General features: G+C 39.6%; 1 protein-coding gene across 2 annotated transcripts in view; it reads right to left on the bottom strand.

The window, feature by feature from the left end:
* The window catches only part of hbs1l (HBS1-like translational GTPase), a 171,915-nt gene extending 150,688 nt beyond the window's left edge, over positions 1–21,227 (bottom strand). For both annotated transcript variants that reach the window (XM_073056324.1, XM_073056325.1), the window contains exons 1-2: positions 21,094–21,227; positions 5,540–5,605 (exon numbers count right to left, since the gene is read on the bottom strand). In XM_073056324.1, coding sequence (XP_072912425.1) covers positions 5,540–5,605; positions 21,094–21,136 — 109 coding nt within the window. In that variant the 5' untranslated portion in view covers positions 21,137–21,227. The remainder of the gene's footprint in view (positions 1–5,539; positions 5,606–21,093) is intronic.
* Positions 21,228–22,141: the final 914 nt, after the last annotated feature.

The following is a 22,141-nucleotide window of genomic DNA, read 5'->3' as shown; positions in this document are numbered from 1 at the left end:
ATAAAACTTTTGGTGTTTATCACAAATAGCAAAGGTTCCAGCACCAATCTATGTGGTAGACTACTAACTACATTCTTCCAATCACAAAATCAACCTGCAGTCATCACCTTCTGTCTATCATCAAGACAATTTTGGATCCAATTTGCTAATTTCTCTGGATCCTATGGGCTTTAACCTTTTGAACCATTTTTTCATGTGTCAGCTTGATGCAAGCTGTTCAGTTTATGTAGTAAACATAACATGGACTTCCTGTTCAAACATATTGAAAAAATTGATCAGATGGGATCTTCCACCTGACAAAACTGTGTTAACTATTCATGATGAATCCCTGCATATTAACCTTATCCCCTAGAATGTTTACTAATAATTTCCCAATTAATGGCATTATACTCACAGGCCTGCATTTACTTGGCTTATTCCTGCCTACATTTAATATCACCCAGTCGTGTGACACCTTGCCTGATTTCAGAAAAGATACAAAGACTTGTTTTAATTTTTTCATAAAGAGCCAGGAAACCGGGCCCAGTAAATTTAAAGGGGGCAGAAGTAACAGAGCCCCAACTGAACCAGAGGTCAGTCAGGTTTTCAAAGAAAGAGATAATTGATCGTCCAAATTTCTTGAAACACTCCTCCATTAGAGGGAAAGTAGGGATGTGTAAATATGCTAGTATAAAATCAAAAGTTATTGAAGTCATAGTATCATAGAGTCACACTCTTTAATCATTTTCTTCCTTCTCCGGCAATTTTGAGACTGAAAATGCTTTGCTTCAAATTTTCACTCTTGTCAGTTCTGAAGTGACTGGAGAGTTCAATGTCAAAACTGCAGATTCTTCCAGATGGAACAAAGAGTGCTATAAGATGTGGTTAAGATGGTGGTGTGTCCTGCGGCTTACAATGGGCTTCTGTGTGCTGAATGTACTCAGCATTAATACTCCTTTACTTTGGACAGTCCTCATGGGACTAGTACTTATGAATACAATGGTCAGCAAGGCCATATTGGGCCTGTTTTTGTGTTATGCAACTCTGTGTCAAGAATTCCCAAAAGTCAGTGAGGATATTGCACTCTCAAGGCTTTCAAGGCATCTATGAATCTTTTCAATCTCCGTCAGAGCTCAAAATATGGTGTTTGTTTCTGGAATCTGAGATCAGAAATACAAGGCTACAGAGCATAAGAAAGAAGTGGCATTTTTAACAAATGCATTTTAAATCATTAGGATAACCGAGCTAACATTAGTAACCTCCCGAGACCAATGCTTCCAGTGTGGAATCCCTAATTGTATACAATTATCTCCATTAGTAGTTTATAATTTAGGATTAGGATACAGATTTGAGTTAACTTAAACTAAAGCTAATAAAATGGAAGCAACACACACAAAATGCTGGTGGAACGCAGCAGGCCAGGCAGCATCTACAGGGAGAAGCGCTGTCGACGTTTCAGGCCGAGACCCTTCATCAGGACTAACTGAAAGGAAAGATAGTAAGAGATTTGACAAAGTCTCGGCCCGAAACGTCGACAGCGCTTCTCCCTATAGATGCTCCCTGGCCTGCTGCATTCCACCAGTATTTTGTGTGTGTTGCTTGAATTTCCAGCATCTGCAGATTTCCTCGTGTTTGCCTAATAAAATGGAAAATGCATTACTGATCTTGTTAGTAAATTGACTACACAACAACGGACTAAATAGAGAAATACAGTACTGTTCAAAAGTCTTACATACACGTAAAAAAAATTCTATAAAGCAATGATGCTTTCAAAAATAATGAAAGAATTCTAAATATCAAAAAAAATCACTAGAAAGAACAGTAAACAGTGAAAAGAACTACAGCAAATCAGTTTTGGTATGAACAACCTTTGCCTTTCAAATTGCATCAATTCTTTTGTATAGTGTTGAGCAGTTTTGTAAGAAAAATCAGCTGATAAGTCATTCCAAACATCTTGGAGAATTTGCCACAGATCTTCACAAGACTTTGGCAGTCTTGCTTGATTGTCTTTCCAGGTAATCTCAGACAGCCTGGATCATGTTGAAATTAGGGCTCAGAGGCTATACCATCTGTTGTAGAACTCCTTGTTCTTTTTATTGCTGAAGATAGTTCTTTATGACTTTGGCCTGCGTGTGGGGTCATTGTCCTGTTGTAGAATGAAATTGGGACCGATCAGATGCCTCCCTGATGGTACTGGGTGATGGATGAGAATCTGCTTGAAGATTCCAATAATTCTGAGCAGATCACCAAATCCACTTGCAGAAATGCAGCCCCAATCTGCAGGGAACCTGCACTGTGCTTCACTGTTGGCTTCAGATACTCATCCATGTAGCACTCCCTAGCACTTCTAGACTTTTCTACGGCCTTCTGTGAGACAAAAAATCCAAATCGTCACTCATTGATCCAGAACACTTGCTGCACCTGAATTTTTGTGTTTTTTATGCGTAGGTGAGTCTCTTGGCTTTGTTTCCACCTTGGAGGAATGGCTTTATGGCAGCAACACTTCCATGAAGACCACTTCTGTCAAGAATTTTCTGGGTGTGTACTTGGGTTCCAGTAGTTTCTGAGAGTTCACAGCTGATAGCAGAGCTGGACTTCTTCCTATTTCGAAGGGACCATTAGTTTAATGGAGCTGCACTCAGCTTCTGTAGCTGACCACTGTGTTTTCAGGTCCTCAATCTTGCCAGTTTCTTTGTGCTTCTTCAGAAAAGCTTGTACAGCAATTCCTGAAACTCCTGTCTGCTGTAAAATTACTGCTTGGGAGAGACCCTGCTGACACAGGATGACCATCTTGTATCTTGTTGCTATGCTCATTATTGCCATGGTGTAAGAATTAATGATTTGAAGATTAAACTTAGACATCTGTCAGACCTTCACCTTTTAGCTTGGTTGTCCTTCACCCAATTTGATTCCACTACACCAACTTCTGGTTTGGTTAATCAGTTTAGTTCATTCAGCTCATTATGTCATTGATCATTAGCATCCCGTTTGTTATCTTTGTTTAATCAAGCTCTGGGCTATTTACCTACAAGTAATCAAGTTTTTATTTGAAAAATAGTTTATTACTTAATATATTACTTTCTTTAATTAAATACCAAAAAAAATCGCATTTAATTTTTCAGAAAATGAATGTTCAAAAATCTAAAATTTGCTCGTTTCTACTGACACACTAGTGCAGAAAACAAAAAAAACCTCCAACAAAATTTTCATAAAAAATCTAGGGTGCCCAAGACACCCTATAGGACAAGGGTTCAAAACAACTATTTCCCAATTTTTGAATCACTTAAATGACAATTCAGTCTGCTTATAACACAATGTTAAGTAATATAATTTAATGTTTTTAAAACAAAGATACATCACAGATTAATAGAGAAAAAGACTTCAAAAAAGCCGCTTTACATAGTCAAAAATATTACAGAATATTTAGTAATAACAAATGGAAGAACTTGCTTGCAAATTAACAAACAACCATGTGATTGACAGCAAGAAAACCTTTTGACAGCAATAAAGGTACAGTCAGCTGGACAGAAAAGAGGAAAATAGAATTTAATGTGAACGAATGCTAAGTAAATCATTTAAGACTGCAACAAGTCATGCCATAACAGAGTAGTGCAGAAGAACAAAGGACCATGGGAGTTCGTGCCCACCGATTATATGTGCAAAGCAGATCAATAAGTTAGTTAAGAAAGACACTTGCTATAAATAAAGGCTGATTTATACTTGTGCGTACGGGCTACGCTGCAGCCGACGCCATAACCAATTTTCACTTCTGCGCAGCTCTACGCTGTAGCGAGCGTGCGTTGGTGTGCGCCAAAACGCTAGTTGGAGGTGAGGTTTCTATGTCACTGTGTTGAGTTTCTTCGTGAGAGACATGGACGAGGAAATGCATTTCAAACATTTTCGCATGTCAGCAGGTAGATTTGACAATTTGGTTCATCTATTTCACATTGGTGTACGCACAGCCTACAGACATGGCGGAGAAGAAGCAACCAGAAATGCGTAGGAGGAAATGTGATGCTACCAAGCGGACCAATCACAGTTGTTGCTGCCTGCGTCACCACAATGCAAGTGACTTTTCTGGAGAGGCGCACGTCACCCTATGGCGTAGGATATGCGTTGCCTACGGCCTTGATGCAACGCACAAGTATAAATCAGTCTTAACAAATACTAATTAGAAACAACTTAAATACCATGCACAATTTTTGAAATGCCATTACAGCAAAGATGTAATTATACCCAAAGGTGCAGAGATTTACAAGCATGTCGCTGGGGCTAGAAATATTATAGTTATAAAGAGAGATTTGACAAACAGAGGTTTTCTTATTTAGAATAGTAAATAGCCAAAATGGAATAACTATCAAGGTTCATCAACACCTATTAGAGTGGTCAAGAACCAGGGAACATAGATATAAAAGCAATTTGTAAAATTAGAGGGAATGAAGCATTGTGTTTTTCCACCTATACAAACCAATTTACTGAAAAGGTCGAAGAGGTGGAAACCCACGCCACATTTAATAATTATGGATGCAAAGAGCATGATTAGATCAAACGCTAGTAAGTGCAATAATGCTGGGTTTTTTCCCATTAAGCATTTTATAATATGTACAGACACAGCGAGTTGAATGATCTCACTGTACAGTGCAATTTTTCCAATATTCTACAAGTCTAAGCTTCAGTCTAAGGAAATCTATATGAACAATTCACTGTCAAACATGGGCAAGTACAAAAAAATGCCTCACAGAATGTTGCTCTTCACATTCAAGGTACTGGATTGCAAAGCTATAGATGTGCAAAACTTTAGTCAAGCCACACAAGAAATACTAGAAGTATCTCTTAGAAAGGTTATATTATCCTTAAAGTCAGGATTATCAGTGTGAAATGTGGACTTTCAGAATTAAACATTGAAGCAAAACTACAGAAAGTGGAGTCTTAATGCTGGAATTCAGAAAATTAACATGTGATCTGACTCAAAACTTCAAGAACCTAAATTGATTGGAACTAACACATTATTTCTGCCTGATAGAATATTTTAAAATCATCAATTAAATTGGAACCAGACAGCCAATACAATTGGAAACAGACATTTCTTGATTAAAAAATGGCAACTGTTGCTGAGTCAAGTGATTCTATTTTTGTTAGGAAATTGTGCGTAAGGGTAGCTCAGGTTCCAAATCAATCATGACCTTGCTGAACTGTGGAGTAGACACAAAAATGACCTACTCTTTTTATATAATCTACCTCAAAAGAAATCTGAAGCATTGATAGATATCAGGAAGCACATCTTCTATCCAATCTTCTTAGTCTCTCTTTGCAATTCACTCATTTCAAACTTACACCCATTGCAGTTAAGTTGTTAGAAGTATTGGTATTCTCCATTTATTTAAGATGCTCTGCTAATTCCAACTTACTTTAGAGAATACTTATTAGGGCATGTCTATCAATTAAAACTATTCTAATTTACATAATCACAAATAGGAACTTAAAATATTTGCTACTAAAGAATCTGACTCATTAGAATTAGTCAATTTACAATGCAAAGATAAGCGTAACATTAACAAACCTGTTGCAGGGGAAATACAGTAGTCATCTTCTACCGACTGGCCATAGACATCATCATCTTCAAAATCTAAAAATAAAACATTTTCAAAAATGTGAAAATTGGTCAATAAAATAAATAGTACTAGAAGCTGGTGAGTTCTCAATTTTTTTCTCTCATTTAAAAAGTTTATTTCACGGAACATGCCCATTAAGCCTATCAAAAAGATGTGAAATGCCACTGATTTCCTTAGATATATATGAAAGTTTCCAAGTGTGCCTTCAAAAATTCTCATTAGAAATTGAGATGATTGCTAACCTAACAAAACCTTTAAGTAACGAATTAATCAAAGTCCTTCACTGCAGCAAACATTCATTAAGTGAATGCTCACTAAGCGGGGAGAGCTACTTTTATAAGTTTGACAGATGAAATATTATTGAATGAAAATTAAACCCTCTACAGCAAAACTTCTGTACTTCCACAACAGAATTACATCATGGAATACAGCACATATTACACTTGTTGGCAGAATCTCAGGTGGTGACGAAAGGGCTTGCAGGAGTGAGATATGCCAACTAATGGAGTGGTGCCACAGCAACAACCTAGGACTCAACGTCAGTAAGATTAAAGGGCTGATTGCGGACATCCGGAAGAGTAAGACAAAGGAACACATACCAACCATAGAAGGATCAGAAGTGGAGAGAGTGAGCAGTTTCAAATTCTTGGGTGTCAAGATCTCTGAAGATCTAACCTGATCTCAACATATCAATGCAGTTATAAAGAAGGCAAGACAGCGGCTATACTTCATTAGGAGTTTGTAGAGATTTGGTATGTCAACAAATACATTCAAAAACTCCTATAGGTGTACTGTGGAGAGCATTCTGACAGGCTGCATCACTGTCTGGTAAAGGAGGGGGGGGGGGCGGCTACTGCACAAGACCAAAAGAAGCTACAGAGAGTTGTAAATTTAGTCAGCTCCATCTTGAATATTAGCCTACAAAGTACCCAAGACATCTTCGAGGAGTAGTGTCTCAGAAAGGCAGCATCCATTATTAAGGACCTCCAGTACCCGTGCATGCCCTTTTCTCACTCTTACCATCAGGTAAGAGGTACAGAAGCCTGAAGGCACACACTCAGCAAATCAGGAACAGTTTCTTCCCCTCTGCCATCCGATTCCTAAATGGACATTGAATCTTTGGACACTACCTCATTTTCTTTAATATACAGTATTTCTGTTTTTTGCATGATTTTTAATCTATTCAATATACACATACTGTATAAAGTATATTGAATAAGATTTACTTATTTATGTATTATTATTACTTTTTTCTTCTATATTATGTATTGCATTGAACTGCTGCTGCTAAGTTAAGAAATTTTATGTCACATACCGGTGATAATAAACCTAATTCTGATTCTGACTTGAATGCATGTCAGGTTGTTCTTTGGAATTAGGAACTGTTGCTCGGCTTAAAATTCCAGGAAGCGAATGAAAATAAAAATAAGAGATTTGAATATGTTTTACTATATTAACCAATGCAAATCTAAATTATCTTGGCTTTTTTGAATTGACTTACAATCTGCAACAAAAAAAAAACCTAAAAAACAGTAAATTCTATCAGGATCAGACCACAACACCGTTAGTTATACAGCAAATACACCAAAATCAGAGAAAACAACCAATACATCAAAACCCTGGCTCAACTACATTGAAATAGCTATAAGTGAAATACAATAACTTTATATTCAAGCCTCATAAAACTTACTCATGTGTCAAGTAGAATTATCACTATAACACATCCAACCAACTTTTATCTCAGGTGATTAACTTGAGATAATTACCTTTCAACAGCATGCCTCATCAGCAAATCAAATGAAGAATTGTGGAAATGGCCAAGGCTTTGAATGACTATTTTGTGTTGGGCTTCATGGTGGAGGCACGTCTAACATGCCAAAGAGAGACTTTATAGATGTGATGGGGGGGAGGTGAGGACCCTGATACAAGAGCTATCACTAAAGGGGTAGCGCTGAGCAAACCTGTGAGCCTAAAGACAGACAAGTCCCCTAGGAAAGCATCCCAGGGTATTGAAAGAAATGGCAGAAGTTATAGTAGAGGCTTTGGTGATAATTTACCAAAATTCTCTGAACTCCAAACAGGTCCAAGCAGATTGGAAGAAAGTGAATGTCATGCCACTGTTCAAAAAAGGATATAGGCAAAAGGTAGGTAGCTATAGGCCAGTTTTTTTAACACCTGTAGTTGGGGAAAATGCTTAAAGCTATCATTAGAGAAGAAATTGCAAGGCATCTAGAAAGAAATGGATCCATCAGGCAGACACAGCATGGATTCAGCAAAGGAAGGTCCTATTTGACAAACTTACTGGAGCTCTTTGAGGATATAACAAGCACAGTGGATAGAGGGAAACAGATGGACATTACTTACCTGGACCCCTACATTTTATGTATATATTAGCAAATACATGTGTAAGAACAAAATGATTAAGTTCCAGTCTAACTCCTCAACATAATCTAGCTCATTATCAAAACATTATATTCCAAATAAGAAAATCAATTAGTTTAAAACATATAAAGCACATTTTTTTTTAAATTTCTTGTACTCTACCTCCACTTGTTTTCAGGATTTCCCTGTTCTCACCTGCCACTTCATTTCAATATCCAAATCACTTTTTCCTAAGTTCAATCTCCTCCAATACTGCCATCAAATTAGTGGTGATATGGAATTGCTTGGCAAGCCAGTGTAAATTCAATGGCTTAAAATAGCCTTTGGCTGTGCTGCACGGAAATAATGCCTCAGAGCAAGTATGTACAAATAGCAGCACAATTATCACTACAATATCTTTTTTTGGTAAAATTATTAATTGATAAATATAATCCAGGACCAATTTAATGACAAGAGATACCTCCTTTATTATTTTTCAAGATGGGTTTTAATATCTCACTGAAAACCGTATATTCATCTGTGCAGCCCTCCTTCAGTACTGAAATATCAAACTAGATGTTTCTGGTTCTGCATATCATGTTAAATTCAAAAGACCAAACAAAGAGGTCTCACATGACAACTATGACTAGCTTCCTTGCACCAATCTAAGGTCCAAAACAGGCAATAATAACTATAATAATTTTTGCTTAGGTATATATTTGAGGAAATAACAAGTAGGATAGACAAGCAAGAGGCTGTGGATGTCGCATGCTTGGATTTTCAGAAGGCTTTTGACAAGGTGCCACACGAGGCTGCTTAACAAAAGCTACTAGCATGGATAAAAGATTGGGTGACGCAGGAGGCAAAAGAGTGGGAATAAAAGGAGCCTTTTCTGGTTAGCTACCCATTCGTGATGTTCCACAGATGTCACTGTTGGGACCACTTTTTTCACATTATATGTCAATATTTGGATGACAGAATTGATGGCTTTGTGGCCAAGTTTACAAGCAATGCAAAGATAAGTAGAGGGGCAAGCAGAGAGTCTGCAGAAGGACTTAAGACAGATTGGAGAATGGGCAGCAAAGTGGCAGATGGAATACAGTGTAGGGAAGTGTATGGTCATGCTCTTTGGTAGAAGGAATAAAAGAGCAGACTTTTTTTAAACAAGGAGAAAATTAAAAATTAGATGTACAAAGGGACTTTGGAATCCTTGTGCAAAATCCTCTGAAGGTCAACTTGCAGGTTGAATAGGTGGTAAAGAAGGCAAATGCAATATTAGCATTCACTTCAGGATGATTAGAATACAAGAGCAATAATGTAATGCTGAGGCTTTATAAGGCATTGGTCAGACCACCCATGGAGTATCATGAGCAGTGTTTGGCCCCTTATTGAAGAAAAAAAATGGTACTGGGATTGGAGACAGTCCAGAGGAGGTTCATGAAAATGATTTCAGAAATGGTTAGCATATGAAGAGCATTTGATGTTTCAGGGCCTGTATTCTCTGGAGTTCAGAAGAGTGAGGGCAGATCTCATTGAAACCTATTGAATTTGAAAGGCCTTGATGGCGTGGATGTGGAGCGAATGTTTCCTGTAATGGGGGAGTCTAGGACCTCAGGGCACAGCCTCATAATAGGGGGATGGCCATTTAGAACAGAGATAAGGAGGAAATTCTTTAGCCAAAGGGTAGTGAATCTGTGGAATTCACAGACACAGACAGCTATGGAGGCCAAGACGTTGGGTATTTTTAAAGCAGAGGTTGATAGGTTCTTGATTAATTAGGGCTTCAATGGTTACTGAGAGAAGGCAAAACAATGTGGTTAAAAGGGATAATAAATCAGCTATGAGGGAATGCCAAAGCAGATTTGATGGGCCAAATTGCCTAATTCTGCACGCTTTCGAAGGAAATATTTACGCTTTCTACATAAGGCGGACAATTATTCCTTTTTATTGGGCAGGACTCAAATTGTCTCATCTAATTCAACACAAGAACAATATTACCATAATAATCAACGGAACATACAGATCTGTATTTCTAGAGTTCAGAAGAACCTGAATCACATGACAGGGTAGAAATTGAGATTTTTCACACAGGAGACATAGCTGCAGAGTTAAAGGGCCAGTTATTTAAAATGTCCAGACTCAGAGGGTAGTGAATTTGTGCAATTCTCTACCCCCGAAGGTAATGGAGATCAATTGTATTGAAGATGTGACAGATAAAAAGAACTTGGAATTGAGGATTATGGGGAACTTTAAAAGGAATTGAAACCAGCGTAGATCAGTCATGGTTGTATTGTAAGACACACTTGTGACCTGATGGTTTTCTCCTGCTCGAGTTTTGTATTGTATAAAGATATTGTAATTTGTAAACAGTACAGATTATAGCAACATTTTCGTGAAAAAGATTCAATCAATGCTACTGTTTTATTCATATTGCACATTCTTAGCAAGTGTTCAGCTTGCCAGCTCTCCTTTAGCTGGCTCTACTCCATCAATATAAATTGACAGAAAGAGCAGTTAAGCTTCCTAGGATATTAATTTTGTAGAAAAGCATCTGGAGATAAGTGTCGGCTAAGAAATGATACACCAATGCTACTAACAAACTGAGAGGTAGAATAAGCAAAGGCATTTTTGATCATTAGCTGATTTGTTTCAGAAAAACATATTGTATCTCGACTTGCCCAATTGGCTTTACTGAAATAGATATAGTAATTTGGTTATTTGCAATTTCAAGATTCAGAATTATTTTATTCAAAGCTTCAGATTTTGCTGAATGGAAACACTTGAAGCAACAATAAGGGAAAATAGACAGGAGCATTCTGGATACTGAGCAGGCACCAAGCAAGATTCTAAAAAATTTCTGTTTCATTCCTGTAAGGTAAAACCTAAGGCCAAGTATTTATATATGAAAGCTTGTTATATACAACAGTGTAAAATGAATGAAATGAAAATTCTGCAGTGAATGAAAATAAAACTGCAGATATTGTAAATGTGAAACAAAAAAAAACAGAAGATGCTAGAAAAACACAGTAAATAAGCCAGCATCTGTGGAAAAAGAAACAGTCAAAATTTCAGGTCAGCAACCCTTCACCAGAAGGCTGAAAACTCTATAAACTTGCAACTAGCAATCTGTTGACCACATTTTGTTCTATGAACATCGGAATGAGGTCTAAAAGTCCTGTAGTCACAAGTTCATGAGAATTAAGAGGGCATGAGAGAGAGAAGGAAAACATTTATTTAGCCCTTGGGGCAAGCTTAGCAAACAATAAACAATATTATCATTTTTGAAAATAGATATTTAGCAAGATGCAGAGGAAATGGATCTCAGGCTGACATCTGAAGCAAAGAAAACCTATTAGTTTTTTTAACCCCTCTTGACCTGTAGAATTGCTGCCAAAGGATTGGAGAACAACCAGCTTGGAGAAATAGACAAGAGGGAATAAACCAGAAAAGAGACTTGCCATTAGATTGGAAGACTGCTAACACTATCAAAATAAACAAAGGGAATAAACCAAATAAGTGCAGGCCAGATAGTTTAGGGTAGGAAAATTGACACAGTAGGCTCTCCATAAATTGGAAATCTTGAACAACACGGACAAAATGCAGGAGGGATTCAGCAAGTCAGACACCATTTAAGGAGGGGAATAAACTGTCAACATATGGGACCGAGCCCCTTCAACAGGACTGGAAAGGGACAGAAGCCAAAATAAATAAGGTGGAGGAAGGGAAGGAGTACAAGCTAGCAGGTAATAGATAAGACTATTTGGGAGGGGGCAGTGGAAGGGAGTTAGGGGAGGGGGCATGAGATTAGAAATTGGGAGGGGGTAGGTTGAAGAGCCAAAGGGCTTAAGAAGGAAGGTAAAGAGAGAACAGTACACCATGGAAGAAAGAGGAGGAAGGGGAAGGTAATGGGCAGCTAAAGAGAAGGGCTGAGAAGATAACCAGAAGCATAGAGAAATTGATATTCATGCCATCAGGTTGGAGGCTATCCAGATGGAACAGGTTCTGCTCCTACAACCTGTGTTTGGCCTCATCATGGGAGTACAGGCAGCCACAGACAGACGTGGCAGAATGGGAAGTAAAATTGAAATGCATAGCCAAGAGATCCTGACTTTTAAAAGTATACTGTTTATTCTCTTCCATAGATGCTGCCTGACTTGTTGAGTTTCACCAAATCAGGCAGCATCTCAAATCTTTCCTACCAAATGCAATAAGGATATACATTATTTCATCTCTGTGCGACAGGAGAGCACACATTTTATTTCATACATTATTATTGCACATTGGTACATTATTATATATATCATTTTGTACATTATTATTCTGTACTTTATTATTAGTTTAAGTCTGCACACCAAGTATGTTTTTAAATGTTGCTGCTGTAATGAAAGAATTTCCTACTCAGGATCAATAAAATGCTTATTATGATACATATTGCTTAGGAAATTATAGTACATTTTATATGTATTGCTTGGGAAAATCAAGCAATACATATTATTTCTTTAGAAAGGCACAAACAGATTCATTATGACAAGACTGCTTCTGTGATCTATTCATTCTATGAATGGCGATAGCAAAGAGAATCAGAATCAGGTTTATCATCACCAGCATGTGACGTGAAATTTGTTAACTTAGCAGCAGCAGTTCAATGCAATACATAATACAAAAAGGAAAAAAATAATAAAATAAGAAAATCAATTGCAGTATACATATATCAAATAGATTTTTTAAATGCAAAAAACAGAAATAGTGTATATTTTTAAAAATGAGGTAGTGTCCAAGGGTTCAATGTCCATTTAGGAATCAGATGGCAGAGGGGAAGAAACCGTTCCTGAATCACTGAGTGTGTGCCTTCAGGGTGCTGTACCTCCTGCCTGATGGTAACAGTGAGAAAAGGGCATGCCCTGGGTGCTGGAGGTACTTAATAATGGACGCTGCTTTTCGGAGACACCGCTCCCTAAAGATGTCCTGGGTACTTTGTAGGCTGGTACCCAAGATGGAGCTAACTAGATTTACAACCTTCTGCAGCTTCTTTCGATCCTGTGCAGTAGCTCCCCCATACCAGAAAGTGATGCAGCCTGTCAGAATACTCTTCACAGTACATCTATAGAAGTTTTTGAGTGTATTTGTTACAATGCCAAATCTCTTCAAACTCCTAATAAAGTATAGTCGCTGTCTTGCCTTCTTTATAACTACATTGATATATGGGAACCAGGTTATATCCTCAGAGATCTTGACACCCAGGAACTTGAAACTGCTCACTTTCTCCACTTCTGATCCCTCTATGAGGATTGGTATGTGTTTCTTCATCTTACCCTTCCTGAAGTCCACAATCAGTTCTTTTGTCTTACTGACGTTGAGTGCCAAGTTGTTGCTGCAGCACCACTCTACTAGTTGGCATATCTCACTCCTGTACGCCCTCTCACCACCTGAGATTCTACCAACAATGGTTGTATCATCAGCAAATTTATCGATGGTATGTGGGCTGTGCCTAGCCACAAAGTTATATGTATGTAGAGAGTAGAGCAGTGGGCTAAACATACACCCTTGAGGTGCATCAACATTGATTGTCAGCGAGGAGGAAATGTTATCACCTATCCGCACAGATCATGGTCTTCAGGTTAGGAAGTCGAGGATCCAATTGCAGAGGGAGGTACAGAGGCCCAGGTTCTGCAACTTCTCAATCACGATTGTGGGATTGATGGTATTAAATGCTGAACTACAGTCGATGAACAGCATCCTGCCATAGGTGTTTGTGTTGTCCAGGTGCTCTAAAGCCGTGTGGAGAGCCATTGAGATTGCGTCTGCCGTTGACCTATTGTGGCAATAGGCAAATTGTAATGGGTCCAGGTCCTTACTGAGGCAGGAGTTCAGTCTAGTCATAACCAACCTCTCAAAGCATTTCATCACTGTAGATGTGAGTGCTACCAGGCGATAGTCCTTTAGGCAGCTCGCATTATTCTCTTAGACACTGCTATAATTGTTGCCTTTGATGCCATGGAGGCCACGAGAAAAATTACGATTTACAGAATGCAAGAGATATGAAATGAAGGAAAATGCTGGGAAAGCCCTGCAGGACATCTAACATATGGACATATGTTAAAATGTGCATTAGAAATGGAAAGTGACTGAAAAGGAAACACCTACTTATTACTACAAAGAAAAATAAAACATCCTGATTTAAGTCAAACTGCATCCACGAAAAGAGAACGGACCCAGTGATCACACTCACCATGAAGTCTGACTCAAAATGCCAATCCAGCACTCCATCCCAAAATTGCTGTACAACCCTCCAAATTACTAGCATTGTCTATTCTTCCACTAGAATGGGCCAGTTCCAACACGAGTGAGAAAGAATGATAATCTGCAATAGCTGAATGTGTTGAGCCTTGACAATTATTCTATACCTATGCATCAGATCTGTTGTTGATCTTCATGCTTATGTTTTGCTTTGTTGGAACAAAACTGGAACCTGAAGTTAGTGGTCAGAGTGGGAGTGGAATGAAGATTTAAAATGACATCTGGAAGCCAAGGTATTCTTCTCCCATCCTGTCTTCTGTTAAGGTATCTTTACACCTCCTCACATCCCACTCCTTTTAAAGACTTCATTTCATTTCCCTGATAAAGGATCTCGGTCCGAAATGTCGACTCTTTGTTCTTTCCATTGATGCTGCCTGACTTCATGAGTTCCTCCAGCATTTTTTGTGCGTTACTCTGGATTTCCACCATCTGTAGAATCTCTTGTACTTATTATTTTATTTTTTCAGTTTCTCCAGCTCCATCGTATCTGATCTAACACAACACTTTCTACACAAGTGTTTCCCTCCACTAAATGACAGAGCATTCATCATTTAATTCCCACACTTCTGCTCTCGCCCTCTCTCTTCCCACCTTTCACTCCAGCAGCTTCCATATTCAACAAGCATTCTCTATAATGCTCAGGACTTCTATGACATTCCACCATCAGTCACAACTACTTCTCCCCTTTCAGAAATCCAAAGAAGCCATTCTTGCCCAAATCCTGATTTACTCTTCCACCAATATTCTTCTCATGGTGCACTCTCATATGAATGTGATAAAGCAGTTTGCAAGTGATCAAATATGGGCACATATTTGATGATGCAGAAAAAAGCTTAGACTTGAAGATACAAATGGTACAGTTAGTTGGGAAGAAAAGCAATACATGGAATTTAATCTGAAGATGAGAGATAATGCATTTGAGATGCAACAAGGTAATGGAACGGGCAATAAATAATGGCAGCACAATAACATTATCAGTTTGCGCAACACTTTACAGCGCCAGCTGTAAGATCGGTCTTTGATTCCTGCTGCTATGTGTAAAGAACTTGTATGTTATCTCATGACTGCATGGGCTTTTTCTGGGTGCTACAGTTCCAAAATGATGTACAGTTAAGGTTAGTGAGTTGTGTGTTAGTATGTTGGCACCAGAAGCATGGCAACATTTGCAGGCAGTCCCGAACAAACCTCACTAATTTAATGCAACTGACAATTTCACTGTATGTTTTGATGTATATATCACAAATAAAGCTAATATGTATATTTTATGTTTAAGTAGCAAGACACCAAGTGGTATGGAAGAACAGTGACAGCTTGTGATGTACATACATGTCAATAGAAGTAGCAGGACCATAACACACAGGAGCAAAATTAGACCATTCAGCCCATCGAGTCTGCTCAGATCCCACTCAACCCCATACACCAGCCTTCTCGCCATATCTTTTGATGCCCTGGCCAATCAAGAAACAATCAACTACCGCCTTAAATATACCCACGGACTTGGCCTCCACACCTGTGTGTGGCAGAGCATTCTACAGATTCACTACACTCTGGCTAACAAAAATTCCTCCTTCCTTCTATTCTAAAAGGTCACCCCTCAGTTTTGAGGCTGTGCCCTCTAGCTCTGGATACCCCCACCATAGCAAACATCCTCTCCATATACACCCTAACTAGTTCTTTCATAATTTGGTAGTTTTCACTGAGATTTCCCCCCCCCCCCCACCCCATTCTTCTAAATTCCAGTCAACACAGGCCCAAAGCTACCAAACATTCCTCAAATGCTAACCTCTTCATTCCTGGAATCATCCTTGCGAACCTCCTCTGGACTCTCCAATGACAACACATCCTGAGATATGGGACCCAAAACTGTTGACAATACTCCAAGTGCAGCCTGACTAGTGTCTTATAAAGGCTCACAATTATCTCCTTGCTTTTATGTTCTATTCCATTTGAAATAAATACCAACATTGCATTTGCCTTTTTTAACCACAGACTCAACTTGTAAATTAACCTTCTGGAAGTCTTGCACAAGGACTCCCAAATCCGTCTGCACCTCTGATGTTTAACCTTCTCCCCATTTAGACAATAGACTGCACTATTGCTCCTTTCACCAAAATAAATTTTCATACATGTCCCAACATTGTATTTCATCTGCCATTTTTTGCCCATTCTTCCAATTTGTCAAGTCCTGCTGCAATCGCAATGCTTCCTCAGCACTACCTATCCCTCTGTCTTCGTATCATCTGCCAACCTTGCCACAAAGCCATCAATTCCATTATTCACATAATTAACAATGTGAAATGTAGCAGTCCCAATACTGACCCGAAGAACACCACTAATCACCAGCAGCCAAACAGAAAAGTCCCCTTTTATTCCCACTTGTTGTCTCCTGCCTGTCAGTCATTCCACTATCCATGCCAGTATCTTTCCTGTAACAAGATTTTATCTTGTTAAGCTGCCTCAGGTGAGGTACCTTATCAAACGCCTTCTGAAAATCCAAGTAAATGGCATCCACTACCTCTCCCTTGACCACCCTGCTTGTTACTTCCATGGAGAACTCTTAACAGATTTGTCAAGCAAGATTTCCCTTTACAGAAACCACACTGTCTTTGACTTATTTTATCATTAGCCTCCAAGTACCCCAAAACCTCATCCTTAATAACAGACTCCAACACTCTCCCAACCACCAAGGTCAGGCTAACTGGCCTATAATTTCCTTTCTTTTGCCTTCCTTCCTTCTTAAATAGTGGAGTGACATTTCCAGTCCTCCAGGAATATGTCAGAATCAAGTGATTCTTGAACCAACCAATGCATCCATTATCTCTTCAGCTATCTCTCTCAGGATTCTGGGATGTAGTCCATCTAGTCCAGATGACTTATCCACTTTAAGACCTTTTTCCTTTGTAACAGCAATGGCACTCACTGCTGCTCGCTGACACTCATGGTCATGGACCTCTGGCACACTACTAGTGTCTTACACAATGAAGGCAAACAAAGTACAGATTAACTTCATCTGCCATTTCTTTGTCCCCCATTACTACTCCACCAGCATCATTTTCCAGTGGTCCAGTATCAACCCTCACCTCCCTTTAACTCTGTATATAATTGAAAAACTTCTGGTATCCTGCTTTATATTATTGGTTAGTCTGGCCTCACATTTCATCTTTTCCCTTCTTATAGATTTTCCAGTTACCTTTTATTAGATTTTAAAAGCTTCCCAATCATCCAATTTCCCACTCACTTTTGCTACCTTATATGCCCTTTCCTTGGCTTTTATTCAGTCCTTAACTTCCTTTGTCAACCACGGATGCCTATCCCTGCCATTTGAAAACCACTTCCTCTGTGGGACATATCTATCCTGTGCTTTGTGAACTATTCCTAGAAAATTCAGCCATCTCTACTCTGCCATCATCCCCGCCAGTATCCTCCTCCAATCCACCTGGGCAAGCTCCTCTTTCATGCCTCTGTAATTCCCTTTATTCCACTGTGATACTGTTACATGTGACTTATGCTTCTCCCTCTCAAATTGCAGTATAAATTCAAAGATATTATAATCACTGCCTCCTAAGGGTTCCTTTACATTAAGCTCCCTAATAAGATTTGAGTTATAACACTCAATCTAACATAGCTTTTGCTGGAGTAGGCTCATCACGCTGCTCTAAAAACCACCTCGTAGGCATTCAACAAATAACCCCTCTCGCAGTCTGACACCAACATGATTTTCCCAATCCCCTTGCATATTGAAGTCCCCCATTACAACTGTGACATCACCCTTATTACACGCAAACACGAGGAAATCTGCAGATGCTGGAAATTCAAGCAGCACATACAAAATGCTGCGTTCCACCAGCATTTTGCGTGTGTTACCCTTATTACATTCATTTTGCAGTTCCCTTTGCAATCTCAACCCCACATTTTGGCTATTATTTGGAGGCCTATATATGATTCGCATAATGATTTTTTACCTTGGTAATTTCTTAACTCCACCCACAAAGATTCAATCTTCTCTGATCCTATGCCACCTCTTTCTGAAGATGTAATTCCATCTCTTACCAACAGAGCCACACCACTGCCTGTGCCTTCCTGCCTGTCCTTTTATTACAATGTACATCCTTTGATGTTAAGCTCCCAACTATTGTCTTCTTTCAGCCACAACTCAGTGATGACCACAACTTCATACTGACCAATATCTAATTGCCTCACAAGTTAGGCCACCTTATTCCAAATGCTATGGGGAGTTGAGTATAGGAGCAAAGAGGTCCTTCTGCAGTTGTACAGGGCCCTAGTGAGACCACACCTGGAGTATTGTGTTCAGTTTCAGTCTCCTAATTTGAGGAAGGACATTCTTGCTATTGAGGGATTGCAACGTAGGTTCACAAGGTTAATTCCCAGGATGGCGGGACTGTCATATGTTGAAAGATTGGAGCGACTGGGCTTGTATACACTGGAATTTAGAAGGATGAGAGGGGATCTGATTGAAACATATAAGATTATTAAGGGATTGGACACGCTAGAGGCAGGAAACATGTCCCCGATGTTGGGGGAGTCCAGAACCACAGTTTAAGAATAAGGGCTAGGCCATTTGGAACAGAGTTCAGGAAAAAAATTTTCACCCAGAGAGTTGTGGATCTATGGAATGTTCTGCCTCAGAAGGCAGTGGAGGCCAATTCTCTGGATGCTTTCAAGAAAGAGTTAGATAGAGCTCTTAAAGATAGCGGAGTCAAGGGATATGCAGAAAAGGCAGGAACGGGGTACTGATTGTGGATGATCAGCCATGATCACATTGAATGGCGGTGCTGGCTCGAAGGGCCAAATGGCCTACTCCTGCACCTATTGTCTATGCACATTTAAATACAGCACCTTCAGCCCTGCATTCTTCACCCTTTTGAATTTTGCCTCCTTGGTACAATTTAACTCTGCTTTGTCTTCATCAGGACTGGAAAGGGAAAGATGCCAAAATAAGGTGGGGCAAGGGGTAGGAGGACAAGCTAGAAGGTAGTAAGTGCAGCCTGGTGGGTGGGGAAGGGAGTCTGAATTAAGAAGCTGGAAGATGATAGGTGGGAAAGGTAAACGGCTGGGGAAGAAGGAATCTAACAGGAGAAGAGAGTGGACCATGAGAGAAAGAGGAAGATGGGCACCAGGCAGAGTTGACAGGCAGGTGAGGAAAAGTAAGAGGCTAAAGTGGAGAATTGAAGATGAAGCTAACAGGGGAAAATCACCGGAAGCTGTATAATTGATGTTCATGCCATCAGGTTGGAGGCCATCTAATATAGGGAAGCTATGTTTGCAAAATTTTATTTTTAAAGACACTGCCGTGACTGAAATCTCAGCTATCAGGAAGAACTGGGGGTGGTGGGGGGGGAAGAGAATTGGGTCATTTTCATTGAAACAGAGTAGACAATAAGAGAAAGATAACTCAGATTCCTAGGACACACCATGCAGAAAAATGAACTAGAAAAACTCATACTCTCTAGAAAGATCAGGGGGAGCAAACCTAGAGGAAGACCTCAGCTTATGTAGCCAGGTGGAGCCATCAAGGAAATGGAAGTCATCCAAAGAACAAGGGATAGATCTGTATGGAAAACCATGGTCACCAACATCCACATCGGATATGGTACCTAGACAGACAGACAGAATAGACCAGAGGGAGACACACTGGGATGTATAAAATTATGAGCAATTTTAGTAAAGCAAAAAGATCAATTCTGTTTAGTACAGGAGTCTAAAACCAAGCACGATCAGTTTCAAGTAGATGGAAGGATTTGAGAAGATGAAGAATATTTGTACACAAAGAACCACAATAGTTGGTATAAGCAGATACTCACAAAATACTTAACAGTATTTACAGACATTCATGAAGCACTCTAACAGGCTGAGTTAGCTATACACCTCATACAGAAGCTGGATTGCTCTTTTTGACTGGTACAGACACAACAGGTTAAATGTCTTCCATTCATTTTATTTTTTCCCTATTTCCTTGTCTAAGATACTTTATGTGCATCTTCTCCTTAAGGACTTCTTTTAATATGCAGTAGTTAATTTTGTGGGTGAAGCACCTCAGAATATCTTACTATGTTAACAGTATAATGTACAGACTTACTAAAACATATTGTAAGTACATAATTGAGTTACAATAGTGTTTACATATTGTTGAGTCAGGATAGAACAAGTTATTACATTTCTATGTATTAACACTGGATATCTGAAAAACCTCACTAGACCCTTGCATAATCTACCATACTGAAAATATTAATGGCAGAGTAACAGAAAAATTATTAAAAGGGACTTTTAAGTACATTTTGCACTTAAACTTGCACCTTACACGGCAAGAAAATAAATCTCAGCATTGTACATGGTATGATAACCTTGATTTCAGTGCAAAGGATCATAACCATTTAATAAAATACACTGTCGAGTTCATAGTAGCTTTTGCTGTCACGGGGAATTAACAAACATTCAGAACAATTAATCAATCATAGACTCAATACCCAATTAGGTATCAACGTGATACATACAAGCTGTTATTTCAATGTGTCCCCCAGCAGGAAAAGGCTGCTTGCAACTACTCCATTTGATATGCACAAAATCTCGCTACTAGATCGAAATTTATTTGGCAAAACCTTAAGATAACATATAATTATTATTCTACACATCTTTGCTAAGAAACTCCCCGTTTATATCAACCCTGGGCGGAAAACCCAAAGCCAAGCAGCCCTCCCAGGTCGAGAGAAGTGAGTCAAGGCCCAAGGAGCCTGTAGCCGACGCCTCCGCCATCTCACACTGCCAGATCCTGACAGTAGGAGAACATGAGAGCAAATCAGTCTACATTGCTCCCGGTTCTCAATACCTTCATCATACTTGAGACCCCGAATATTTCTGTGCCTTGCCATTCTGCTCTTGGCATACACACACTACGAGGTGCAAAGGTGCTCAGGCCGCTAACGTCGCCATGTCGCCGGACCAAGCGCGCATGCGCAAATCCCTTTTTCCCCCAGGCTTGCTTCGCACACGCTCAAAATCCCCAAGCCTGTAGAACCCTCCTGCGCACGCGCAGCTTCCTCTCCCACGATACAGTACTGTATGTCGTTCTCCTTGGTACTCGTACACATGTGTCCCTGCCTGATACGTGGCAGTTTCGTGTCGCAGACAGGAGTTTTCCTAATCACCCAGATAGGTTGCTGGAATCGTCATGAATGAAACATTTGGGTGCTGAACACAATAGACAGTAGGTGCAGGAGTAGGCCATTCGGCCCTTCTAGCCAGCATCGCCATTCACTCTGATCATGGCTGATCGTACACAATCAGTACCCCGTTCCTGCCCTCTCCCCATATCCCTTGACCCCGCTATCTATAAGAGCTCTATCTAACTCTCTCTTGAATGCATCCAGAAACTTCGCCTCCACTGCCTTCTGGGGCAGAGCATTCCACATATCCACCACTCTCTGGGTGAAAAAGTTTTTCCACATCTCTGTTCTAAATGGCCTACCCCTTATTCTTAAACTGTGGCCTCTAGTTCTGGACTCGCCCATCAGCGGGAACATGCTTCCTGACTCCAGCGTGTCCAATCCCTTAATAATCTTATACATTTCAATCGGATCCCCTCTCATCCTTCTAAAGTCCAGTGTATACAAGCCCAGTCGCTCCAATCTTACAACATATGACAGTCCCGCCATTCCGGGAAATAACCTTGTGAACCTACACTGCACTCCCTCAATAGCAAGAATGTCCTTCCTCAAATTTGGAGACAAAAACTGCACACAATACTCCAGGTGGGGTCTCACCAGGGCCCTGTACAGCTGCAGAAGGACCTCTTTACTCCTATACTCAATTCCTCTTGTTATAAAAGCCAGTATGCCATTAGCTTTCTTCACTGCCTGCTGTACCTGCATGCTTGC

Source organism: Hemitrygon akajei, chromosome 9 (genome assembly GCF_048418815.1).
Source record: "Hemitrygon akajei chromosome 9, sHemAka1.3, whole genome shotgun sequence".
Taxonomy (NCBI): domain Eukaryota; kingdom Metazoa; phylum Chordata; class Chondrichthyes; order Myliobatiformes; family Dasyatidae; genus Hemitrygon; species Hemitrygon akajei.
Note: the sequence above shows the minus strand (reverse complement) of the source record. Positions and strands in the feature narration are given on the sequence as shown.